Source organism: Salarias fasciatus, chromosome 3, assembly GCF_902148845.1.
Source record: "Salarias fasciatus chromosome 3, fSalaFa1.1, whole genome shotgun sequence".
In the NCBI taxonomy this organism is placed as follows: Eukaryota; Metazoa; Chordata; class Actinopteri; order Blenniiformes; family Blenniidae; genus Salarias; species Salarias fasciatus.
In genome coordinates, this window is record NC_043747.1 from 10,006,785 (window position 1) to 10,019,332 (window position 12,548).

Genomic DNA, 12,548 nt, shown 5'->3' on the forward strand with positions numbered 1-12,548 from the left:
ACTACTCCCAGCCTCCTTACCTTTGACCCTTTTGCTTCTTGTTTTGTTTTTTTTTACCTATTCCCCTATCATCCTGACCTAAATCCCTTCCTACAATTTCCAAAGGAACCCAACTCCAAAATTGACGTCTAACAATAAAGCAGTCCCTTTTATAGTGACCCCCGGCAATTTGGTTTCTCTTGTAGCCGTTTCGCCGAGTGACCTTCTCGGTGGTGAGCCAGCCCCAGGATCCTCACCAGCAGGGATCGCTGCAGAGCTGCTACGACAGCGGCCTGGATGAGTCGGAGACACCCAGCAGCAAGAGTTCATCGGGCCCCCGGCTGGGCGCCCTTCCCCTGCCCGAGGACAGCTACGAGAGGACAACGCCGGATGGCAGTGTCGGTGAGGCAGAGCACATGGAAAATGGTAGGGGCAAACACTGAAAGGAGATTCAGAAATCGCTAAAGAACAGGAAGCACACATGCACATATGAGATGTCCGATGGTAGACAGCCTCCCAAACAGAACACAGAAACATATACAAGATTTCCTTCTTCCCCCCAAATATTTCTCTACTAAGAGAGACATTTTCTTATGTCAAGCATGAGGTGATATAGCGGCTGCCTTAAGGTAAAAACCTTTCATAAATGTGCATTATGTGAATCCGAGGTCTGGGATTTACTCTAACGCCTATGGTTTGGCAGTTTTGTTTGATCAAAGGAGCTACAAGTGGTTATACACGCTACTTACGTATTCTTTGAGACCTTTCCAACCAGCCTTATTATGTTAGTCTGCTACTATTTTGGACAATTTGATAAGTGCTGTTGAATGTTGTTTACTTGGTAGATTTCTTCATGACGGTGGTTAGATTTTCCTCAAGACCCCTGTATGTTGCCTTGTGTTCCTTGAGATAAAGTAAAAAAAGGTATTATGGGGAATGTTTAAAAGCTAAACAGACAGCTGCTGTACCAATTTGCAATGTGTGCCTGCAGCCCTTAAGAAGTAGTTCATTCCGTTGCCAATTTGGAGAAAGAACTGATGTTCTGTAGGTTGTAATGTAAAAAGACTGCAGCCCAGAGAGCATGAGTGGGAGCGGTGGAAAAATGAGCCTAGCAAAGCGCTGTATCTTCTCTTGCAGAACCTTTTCACAGCTAGCATGAGCTAGTTTCTCACCAAGGCCAAAAAATGTGTGTGTGTGTGTGTGTGTGTGTAGCTGGGTGCGCAGTGAGAGATGGGGGTAATGGTCCCATTCATAGTCGAGGAGTCTGAAGCGATGCTTAACAAGGAGTAGCTGTCTTGAGAGTGCTAAGCCTAAGTGCAGAGGCTTTCCCACTGCAGCTTAGCATAAAGATATTCAAATCGCTTACAGATTCCCATCCTTGCTTTTCAGATGGATTTGTTTTGGGAGATGATGTCTTAACTTATGTCCAATCAATGCAGTCAATAATAAGTTACATTATGGACACAGGGTACATCCTGGCCTTACCTTCAATGACTTTAACTTAGATACTCCAGGGATTATCGGAGTGGGATAATGTGTGGGTATTGGTTTGTGGTTTGCGCTGACCCTTGCCAGCAAATAGAAAGCCAGGCAAACTGGACAGATGGGCACATCAAACGGGCAGTTACACAGGTGTCCACACACAGGAGCGTTCTCAAATTTTGGCCTTAATGCAGATTAAAAGGGATTTGAAACACTTTGATGTGAGAGGATAGGGCTACCTCGTGGATATTAAAATTTCCCCCTTTTTTTTTTTTTTTCAAACAATGAGATCCCATTTACTTGCCAAATTAGACTTTAAAATTGAAAAGCTCATTTTGGTTTGGTTGCTGTTTCAATTAATTGAATGAGGACAAAGGTTTGATCAGGCAGTCAATCAAATCCACCAACCGAACATAAAAAAAAAAAGATGCATAAATAGTGGGACAAATGAATATAAAATTGGAATATTGAATATCCAGAAAGCTCATGTTTTATTAGCATTAAACCTCTATTTGCAATACTTTACAATCAGCACACTGACCCAGAATATAAGGCTTTATTATTCCCGTCAATTCTCGGTTTGGCTCAAAGTGCATATGTGGCTAATTCCGCTGCTTTTCACAGTACGAGGGAAAAGTACACTGGAGCTTTGGAGGAGATTTGTTGGAGAACAGAGTCAAGGTCAATTCATGAATCAGTCTCCATCTAAAAGAAACAACATGCTCCGCTGCTGCCTTGCTATCTTTAGTGTGATCAGCTGAACTGGCTTGTGTTTGCAGAAGGAAAGTCAGCAGCACCAGTGAGATTGGAAGTGAAGCAGTGCATGTGGATATTGTATTCTTCTCTTCCACATACAGTAAATCTGGCAGTTCATGGTCTGATTCTTGGGTTTTTGTGGCACGTTTCCAACAAATAGGAGTTCTTGCTGTTTGAACTGTGAGGCGAGAGAGTTCGGCTACGGGTTGCTGTGTGGCCTTGTGGTTTGAAAGGCTGTAATTGGTGCATGTTCTGTGATTCAATCACGGAAGGAAAAAAAAAAAAAGCATCTGTGTATGTCCGGCTAAAGCGTCCTTGAGGAAGAACGCTGAGCCCCTGCTTGCTCACTTATGCTAGGTCACTCTGGATAATGGCATCAGCTAAATACCTAAGTGTAAAGTAAATGCAATCATCTAAGGTTAGGGCAAATATTGGCAAACTGCTTCAGCCTCCTGAGGAAAGCTAACTGTAGTCATTAGCGCTCCCCCTTGTGTTGTTGCCAGAACTCACAGAGACACCTGCGACACGGCCCTCTCTTCGGAAAATTAGAAAGTTATGAGGAGAGCGGGAGTACAGAAGTTAACAGATGGCTTCCTGCGGCGCTCAGAGCTGACATGGGCATCATTAGCAACAAGTAACACGAGCAGTTTGATTTTTCAGGGGTGAGGGTCAGTCCTGCAGGTGACCAGAAGGAGACATTGGAGTGGCAAGACAGTTGGAAAAAAGGTGTGTGTTGGGTGACAGTAAAAGCAATGGCGATTTCAACCTTGCAACAAGACCCATGCGGCTCAGTTTGAAAACTTCCAAACTGAAAATCAGATTTTTTTTTCCTCCTCGTTTTTTGTTATTTATTCTTCACGTTATTGATTCATCGTGTTTGACTGCCATTTCTTTGTGTCAGGGTGAAATGCAGACAAAGGCGAATGTCCCTTTCTCATTCGGGCTTTTCGTTTTTTTTTTTCTCTCCCCAAGCTCAGACTTGCTTGTTGTCAATCGATGTTCGCACAATGTGCATGAACAAACACCCTCCAATGCAGCTGCTCACACATGAATGCACCCCCCCAGCCCCAAACCAGCACCGCCACTCCAGGGACACACACATGAAGACGCTGCTGCACACAGGCTCCGACTTCTGCCCCTGCTCCTCATCCTTCCTTTTCTTTTCTTCCACCCTGCACAGATGTGCTGAGGGACCACCTTTTTTTTTTCCCCTCATCTCCTTCATCAAGGTCAGGTTTCAAACTTTATTATTTTCTGCTGGGTAACTTCTTACCATCGGGAGTCTAAATAAATAAATAAAAATTAAACACACGCACGCAACCTTTGCTCTGCCTCCAAGAGAAATACATCCTGAGGTGACACGGTGGACATATCAACTCATTCTTGACTTTTTCCACACTTCACATGCAAATCACAGACTGAGACGAAACCTCGGAGAATTTATCCCCAGTGGGAAATTGTTGAGCTGAATGCTGTACCAATAATTACCAGTGCTTTTCTGAGCAGAAGCCAGCTTGACCGTTATCTTGGAGGAGCACTAAACTCTATATATTTTTCACGTCGGCACTTTGTATGTTTCATAAAGTCTTGATCTTTTGGATGCACAGCTGGGCCCTTCACTTATTCATAAGCTTACCCTGGTGCTCATCAGATATTCATAAACGCTGAGTGTTTGGAGTCAAACACCCGATTAGACCATTCTGGATGTCAAAGAGCCCTTCCAGTTGTGCGGCGTTATCGGTGGGTCAAAGACTCGTGCTCCATTATTGATCTCTGCATCGCCAGGGGGGCTGTGGATTTTTCAATTTTCAGTGTGTTAGTTCAGGTGCACCTCAAAATAACATGCTTCCACATTGCTCTTTTATGATGAATGAAGTGTATGAGGTGTGCAAAGTGTTTTTTTTTTTTCTTCTTCTTTTTTTATGTGAAACCTCTGCATGGATCTGAACTGCTCCCGGCACTGAAGATGTAATATGATTTTTCAGTGCATCAGTGAAGTTACGCGGTTCGTCTGTGACTGTTGCTGTAGGTCACACAACCTGGGATCGAAAGCAAGAATCTCTGTTTGATGTTTTTTTTTTTTTTTTCTCTCTCTCCCTTATGAGAAAATGCTAATCTATAACTCTGATCTTTTATGATATCGTCTCTTTCTTGTTTTCAAACTTGAGGGCAACCCAGAAAATTGCTGATATTTTAAACTGTTGATACATTAACAGCATGAAAATGAGAAAAAGCACATTGGACATTTGAGAGTTTTCTCACGACTTGTTAAGTGGAAAGCTTTTGTTGTGTTTTGGTTATCTGTTTAAATGACAGCAGAGCTTGGAGCCACTGAAATTGCAGCTTTTTAAAAAACGTTAGGACTCCATCTCCATGTAGACAGCAGAAACACTGCCACTGCAAACAACAGCGCCCACTAGTGGCCCACCGCGAAAAGTAAACCATTTTCAGCTCTTGTGGCTTTTTGTAAAACAATTATTTCTTCATTGTTGTTGTCATCATTATCATGGTCAGTAGGGGGCGCCTTCCACCCCAGAAGTGGAATGAATGAAACAATTTTCCCTGTCTGACTGATGTTTTTTTTTTCTCCTTGGGGTAACAGTACTATTATATCCTCGGTGTGAGCATGTGGCGCTCAGAATCAACTTTACCTACTTTTGAGTTTCAAGTTTGAAAACTTTTCTTTAGATCTGTGCCTCGTGTTGATCACCAGAAGGCAGGAGGATATACATTAGTTTACTTGACTTTTATGCACTGCTCCATCACAGAGCGGGTCCCACGGTGGCTGATGACTTACTCCGCTGACGTCGCCTGCAAAGACAGATGAACAGTGCAAATTTATTGTAGCCTCGCCGCGAGGAGCAGCGCCGCTAATGTTAGCATGCCTCCCACGTTTTCGTTCCTGCGTTGGCTTTCAGACAGCCACTCCCCCATCGGCCCCCCACGCTGCAACACCCATTCCAGCTCACGTACCACACACACACACACACACACACACACCAGACTCTGTCTCACGCCCGTCTCTCCCGCTGAGGGATCTCGGGGTACCTCCGTTGGATTACCAACATCATCATTTAGTGTTGGCTAGCCGGTTCAATAGAGTAGGCCAGACAAGTGGCGCATCACAGCGGCCATCAATCAGCCAGTCGGCGAGTTCACACGTCGCCTGAGCTTCTGCAAACAAACCGCGCAAAGCGCAGAGAAAACACGGACGTTGAGACAGAACGGGTTCATTTTCTTTACACCTAAAACAACATTCATGTTTAATCAAATGCACACGTGCTTAGTCAAATAAATACAAATTAGGTCTTGGTGCCTTGTGCACACATACTCTCTTCTTCCAGTGCAATGAGGCACTGAATCATTTTCCAGCTCTGTGGAGCACCTCACTAGATCACTTCATTGTTGTTGCTTTTTTTTTTTTCCTGATTTCTAAAGCTTTGCCCGTTGGAATGCTGCTTAGCTTGGTTAATAATGTGTATGCATGTGTGTGTGTGTGTGTGTTTGTGTGCAAGTCTGTTCATTAGGCGAGCCCAATTGTGGGGCCAGATGGCAAAGCGAGTTTGTTTAATTAAAACCATTCATATTTCAAGAGCGGAGCTGCAGCAGCGCTGGTCTTAGGTCTGATTTCCCTCAACTTGGTGCAGACTTGGGAGTACTCGTACACACGTGTGTGTGTGTGTGTTTGTGCATGTGTGTCCATAGCCACCCAGCGCAGAGCGGCGTAGAGACGGCACTCCTCGCTATCAATCAGCACGTTACGCACAGTTCCCTCCGCTCCTTAGCTTTCCCGAAGGTCACAGTGCGCGAGTGCAATTATGACTTAAGAACGCTACACCATTAATCTACGACTTTAAAATCAGGACGGAAATGAAAGAGATGATAGTCGGTTATATCTCCAAAGTCTATAAAATGCCGGTACACTTTGCGGCGGGGTTTGTATTCGGCGAGCGCCTGCAGCCGTACCTCTTGTCTCTCATTCATTTCCATCTGTTCCTCAGCCCTCACCCCTTATTTCTCTTTTGCGATATCCTCAGGCAAGGCGACAGCGAGGGAGATAGAAAGAACAAGAGAACCCGGTGAGATGATGTGAGAGAAAGCACTGAGGGCAACGTGGGAGACAGAAAAAAAAAAAAAGGGGTGGGGGGTGGCAAGACAGAGTAAATGAGTAACACACGGCACATGAGGCCAGAAATGGATCGAAGGATGGGAGGCTGGAAAGAGACCAAGGAGATAGAGAGAAAAATTAATACAAACAGTGGGGAGAGAGGCAGGGAATGAGAAACAGAAAGTGAGGGATGGAGGTTACATGCATGGAGAAGTTGCCAGCAGGGAGTGGCGCTTGACAGAGAGATGATTGATCACTGCTCAGTCGGAGCAGGCAGGTATTCAAATCATACCCCGGTGTCACATTCACAGTCCCATCTTCCTCTGCGTCTCCTCGCGCGGGCACACGTGGCCCGTAAAGCCCCCTCGGCGCCGCCTTCGCTCCGGAATCACGCTGCGCTGACTGAATTAACAGTGAAGCATACCCGGTCTCAGAGTTAAGCAGGAAAAAAAAAGAAGAACTGGGGGGAAATAAGTGAGGTACGAAGTGAAAGATAAGTTTTTTGGGTTTTTTTCTTGTCATGTTGTGAGGTGAGACTGTGTGAGGTTACGTGACCTTCTTACACAAAGACAGTGGTGTCACTGTCAGGTAGTTACAATAAAAGCCTCCACTCGAGTCGGGCGGCCGCACTGTTATGTACTGATTGCATTGCGCGTCAATTTTTGAGCATCAGAACCCGGCTGTGGGAACACTTCTCCACAGCCTCCTGCAATTTGGATGCACAGCTGATAAAGCACAAGCTAGCACTTGTAGGAGAGAGAAGAAAAAGTTGAATAGTTTTTTTTTTTTTTCTTCTTCTTCTTCTTCTCTGCACTGCAGGGACATGACTGTGTTTTCAATGAGCGCCTACAGTCATACGCGCCACCATGTGCATTCTGGGCCTTTTTGGGTGCAACCATGCGATGACTAGCAATTTGGCTTGCCTCCAAATGGCACAGGCATTTGTTATGTGAAAAATAAAATCACTTCTTTTGACAGCTGTTAATTTGGAATGCTCCTTTTATTTTTATTTATTTATTTTTTTTTTTCCTTTCTTACAGCTTACGATATCGTCACGTTTTCGTTGGGGTATCGGTGTCGTTTTTTGGGAGGGGAAAACTGGTAGGGCAGCTTTCAGTGAAGATATCTTCAAGGCACTCAGCCAAGTCCTCCCACCCTCCTCTAACTCCTTCCCATCCTGTCCCCCGCTCCCCTCCGAGGCACTCTGTCTTACGCTCATTTTCCCACCTCCCACCCAGATCTTCCCCAAAACTCCTCCTCGTCACCCTCTCCTGTCAGAGCGCCCGGTTAGGATTCCGCGCAGGTTCGGGACGAGGTGAATAAGTTGTGCAGAATGAGGGATGGCGTTTGCCGGAGCATGCTGGAACATCAGGTGTGCGGCGTTGGGACGCAGTGGGCGCCGTGTCTCTCCCAGTGTGAGGTGGACAGCATGGGACGGGCCGGCCGCGAGGCATGCCAACATCCAGACACGGCGACAGCGACCGTTTCTGCATTTTCCCCATTCCTGCATTCCAATAAGACCACTGCAAAGGGACAAGTGTGCAAACAGGATATGTGTGTGTGTGTGTGTGTGTGTATGTATTTGCATATGTCGCAGTGTGCCAGCTTCACACCACAAGAGGAACACTGAGAAAGACAAAGAATGAAGCCCTTCTTTTTATTTTTTTTTTTCTCTCACTTCAGGGAATTTGTTGGGAAAAAAATAAAAATAAAAAAAGGCGCAAACAAACAGAAATCTGAAAAACACATTCAGGTGTTCACACAATCTGCAGGCCGACACCAAGCCGCGGCCGCTCATGCATTCATTCATGTATTTGCCAAACATACTATACTTTATGTGCAAACACCGTCTCTCACCACCCCCTCCTCATATCTCACAGTTAAGGCACAGACACAGATCCATGTATAATAACTCTACGGGAGCTCCTTCTTCTCTCCTCACCACGTTTTTTTTTTCTTCTCCTCCAGATTTCGATTGTGTTTGCACATGAGGAAGGTTGACAAAACACTACGTTCACACGATTGCAGAACTTTCTGAAGCGCACGGGGAAGCAAACCAATCAGGGCAACGGGAAGCAGATGTAACCTTCCAGCAGCCCGGCGCACAGAAATGTGGCCTCATTTTAAATAAGGTTGTCCAAATTGGTAAAAAAAAAAAAGTAGACGTTCTGGAGACTGTGTGTATGCATGCATGTATGTGAGAGAGAGCTTCAATCTGAATATAAGCAGTGACACCGTTGTTGACCTTTAAGGTAGGAATTGCAAATGGTGTACACCTCCCTGGCTGTGTTGCCGCGCGAGCTGACTCATGCATGTTTCTGTTTATTTTACACATTATGCATGTGTGTGTGTGGCAGCAGGCCTGCCAGCGGCTTAACCTTTGACATTTCTGCGACTTCACAATGCGCTTATTTGACCACCCACAACTTTGCCGATCCGACTCGGAACGGAGAAGGGAACTTTCTGTAAGCCTCCTGTTGCCTCCGCCTCACGTTGGTTTTTTGCCCACACGTGCCTATTTACAGAACAGCTTGCTGCGCCACATCTCCAGCAGGCGCGGCGGCGGACTGGCGTTCCTTCTGGGAAGAAGGGATTTTGTCAGGAAACTCCTCGCTCTGCCAGCGACGCTGGCTGCTACCACTAATTGATAGCAATTAGGTCGCATTATTTGGGAATTTGACATCGTGTTCGCCTTTAATCGGCCCCGTTTGATGAGTCAGACGCACCGCTGAATGCCGTCGAACTGTCAAAGCGCGGGCAAAACAAACGCCTGTTTGTGGCAGGCGTTACGCAAAAAGACAATGACAATGAGCGTGAGTGTGTTTCTGGGCGAGAGGAGAGCTTAAGTGCATTATGTGGCACACTTGAGGGGGCACAATACCTTAAATTATGACATTGTAAAAAATAATCCTGCACTAATTTGGGTGGAAATTCACATTAATATTCAACTGAGTATCAACTTTGACTTGTTTATGCCTGAGAATCAAGGAAATGTTTTGCGGTACAGCGATTATCTACACAGCCAGTGGATCAATCCTGCCTTAAGCATCTTTCCTGGACCTGTGAGGAGAATTTATTCACAGAAATAAGAAGGCAGTTTGGGACTGTTGAGGTCAGAGATATTTATATTAACTCCTTCAAACCAAAAAGGATTTCTTTGGCTAATACATATTCTTACATTCTAATAATGTACGGACCTTTTGCTTTCATTAGTTGTATCATTTGTTCAAAGTGTCAGACTCCTTCAAATGAAGCTGCATGGATTCAAGTATCGCAGTTGTGTTTGAAACATGGGGGGAAAAAAAGACGTCCTCTTGTTTATTTTCATGTGTGAAACGGCAATATTTCTGTTCGTGCTTTGTTTTATGCTGTTTGTGGAAAAGCTTACCATCTGGCCCTCATTGTTAAAGGGTTCATTCATATTTGCTGAGCTGAAGGAGGGAGTTTCAAGAGAAAAAAGGAAACCGCGGGGGGAGTTCTTGCTGTTTTTGACTGTTTTCCCCTCAAGCCTTTGTGACATTGTTTTAATAAAGAACTTCTAGATACATCGTGTATACTTTTCTCTGATTAGAAGCTGAATTTATGCTGATGTTTGCACATATTTTATGTTTAATGTTCTATATTCAGCCTGCAACCGTGCAGCAGTGCATGTAAGATCTTGCAGATTAATGCACATATGGAACAAATTACTTCAAACACAATCTTTGATTGAAAGTAACAATGTGTTAGTTCACAGGATTACTGAAAAAAATAAACTGTTTGGAGGTTGGCTGTTGCAGGAAGGGGTGTGTAGTCTGTGCAGGTATGGTATGCAGAGTTGTGTGCACATTCCGGCGCTTGTATCAGAATCCGAGCGGCGATGCATCATGCTCTCAGTGGTGCACCAAGACTACGGCAGCCCACCACAACTTATTTTTACTTCCCTTCTTTTCCTCTCGCCCCTTCGCTCCCCCGCTCGCCGCCTTATAAAAATAGATGAAAGCATGTAACAATGGAAGAAGGGGGGGATTATCCTCCCCGCTCTCTCCCTCCTCTCGCCTTCTCCCTTTGAGGACACCGTTAATGTGTCTCATATGGTTGGGAGGGAAGGGAGGGAGCGGAGAGGAGAGGGATTGAAATGAAAAGCTAACATATAGGAAGTCGCTCTCCCGCCGGTGCGCCGGTGGCGGAGTCGCGCCGGAGGTCTCCGCGTGGCGAACGCGGCGACCTTTGGCAGCGGCGTCCGCTGGAGGGTTTCATAACTCCCCACCACCTCCACCAGAAAGACACACACACACACACGCAGGAAGCTTTGACTCACATGAAAGTGCTCGCTAACGCGTCTGCATACGGCGTGCATGTGCGAGCCTCCGCTCACCTGAGGGACAATATCCTCCTGAGCTCCTCCAGCTGAGGAATTTCATTATTTTCTCTCGTCTTATTTCCTTTCAACTGGAAGCTTTTTTTTTTTTTTTTTTTTTTTTTTTCGAGGGACTCTGCTCATGGACACGATTACTCAGGGTCATTCATGTACGTATGCATCAAAAAAAAGGAAAAAAAAAATCCACTCCCATAGCAGATGTGTGATATACATACGTACTATCTTTCTTTCTTTTTTTTTTTTAAATACATCCAGAGGAGAAGGGATGCTCATTTATTCCTCACCCTGAACAATTCTCGCGATTCTCTCAGAAGTCAGTCAGGTTGCAAAAGACTTAATGCGTTTTTCCAAGAGACTTTTTCCTCTTTACAAAAGGCTTGTCCATTTAGTGCATCGAACCGGTTTCCCCGGTGACTGCGAGGCAAGAAATTCACATAACGGTCAGCATTAGCAGCATGCATGTTTTATGAAGGCCGAGAGCTCACCCTACTTAAGACAAACGCCGGGTTTGAGCTTTCGCACGGCCGAATCGGCGCAGTTGTATGTGTGTGTGTGTGTGTGTGTGTGTAGATGTGTGTGTGTTGAGGGGAGCAGGAAATCGTGTGTGTGTGCTGTAATATTTGCACTCTAGCTGCTTTTCTCTTGTGAGTGTGGAGCTGCTTGCTTATGCATTGTTGACCCATTTAAGGGCTTTAGCTTCTTTCTTTCTTTTTTCTTTTTTTTTTTTTCTCTTTGCTATTGTGTCGTCTCTCCTTGCTCACACTTTCTTCCTTCACATATAGCACATGCTTAAAGCTACACTGAGGGAAAGAAGAAAAAAAAAAAACTCATTGCATTTACTGTCGTTCATGATTTTCCAAGCGGGACTCCTTTTATACCTCTGTATTCCTCTTTCTGCTCTTTAAATACACTCATGCTTCCAATCCGCAGACACTTTATCCCTCCGCACGTTTGCACTTACAGCCACATATAAGAAAAATCTAAAACCATTTAGACATTTTTCCAGCCCTTCTTTGAGCAAGTGAAATTTGTACATTAAATACATTAATCAAAAATTGTGGCAGTATCTCCAAACACTCAGTAGGTCCACTAAATCATATTTATTGATTCTTTTTTTGTAGAATTGTGTCACTCAATAATGCATACACAATCTCTGAGGTTGAACAAAGTCCCTTTATAACTAAGATTAGAAAAATATGTGTGATTTTAAACAAGTTTAGCGACTTCAGTAAAGCGTTAGATTTCCCAAATATCGCACAGCAATACAGGTTCCACCTAAACATGAAAGAAAGACAACGTATTTAGACATTTCTCTCCCATTATCTTTTGCTTTCTGCCACTTGTTCTCTCTCTAACACTTTTATACTCAGAGCACCTCAAGCCACACCAAGAAAACTCAATATATACACTACCGGTATACTTTCTTTTTTTTTTCTAATACGCTGAAGCTTCTCATCCTCTAACACTTTATTCCTCTACATATTGCACTTACAGCCAAACAAAAGAAAAACTCAACCTATTTAAGCGTTTTTCCGACAATGTGGAGCACTTTTTGTTTCTCTTACCACTTAATAAATACACTCTTTCGCTTTTATTTTCCATCTACTTCCAACACTCCGGCTCCCTAATATTGCACCCGTATAAAGTCACATTGAGACCAAAAAACAATATATTTAGACATTTACCCACCAATGGAGAACCCTTTTGTTTCTGCCTCCCTCTAACTCTTCACTTTTATACACACAGCACCTCGAGCCACACCAAGAAAACTCAATAAATTTACTGTAGTTTCTTGTTTTTCCAAGAAGGGAGACTTTTTTCTACTTCTCTCTTTCTTAAGATGTTTCACTGCTCGAACATTTG

General features: G+C 44.4%; 1 protein-coding gene across 6 annotated transcripts in view; it reads left to right on the top strand.

The window, feature by feature from the left end:
* Nucleotides 1-12,548, top strand: part of pcdh7b (protocadherin 7b) — a 114,407-nt gene that overhangs the window by 55,224 nt on the left and 46,635 nt on the right. For 2 of the 6 annotated variants that reach the window (XM_030084966.1, XM_030084992.1), the window contains exon 2: nucleotides 186-405. The exons of 2 other annotated variants lie outside the window; for them this stretch is intronic. In XM_030084966.1, the coding sequence (XP_029940826.1) occupies nucleotides 186-405 (220 nt within the window). The remainder of the gene's footprint in view (nucleotides 1-185; nucleotides 406-12,548) is intronic. 2 more of the 6 variants (XM_030084975.1, XM_030084996.1) reach the window with 1 other exon arrangement.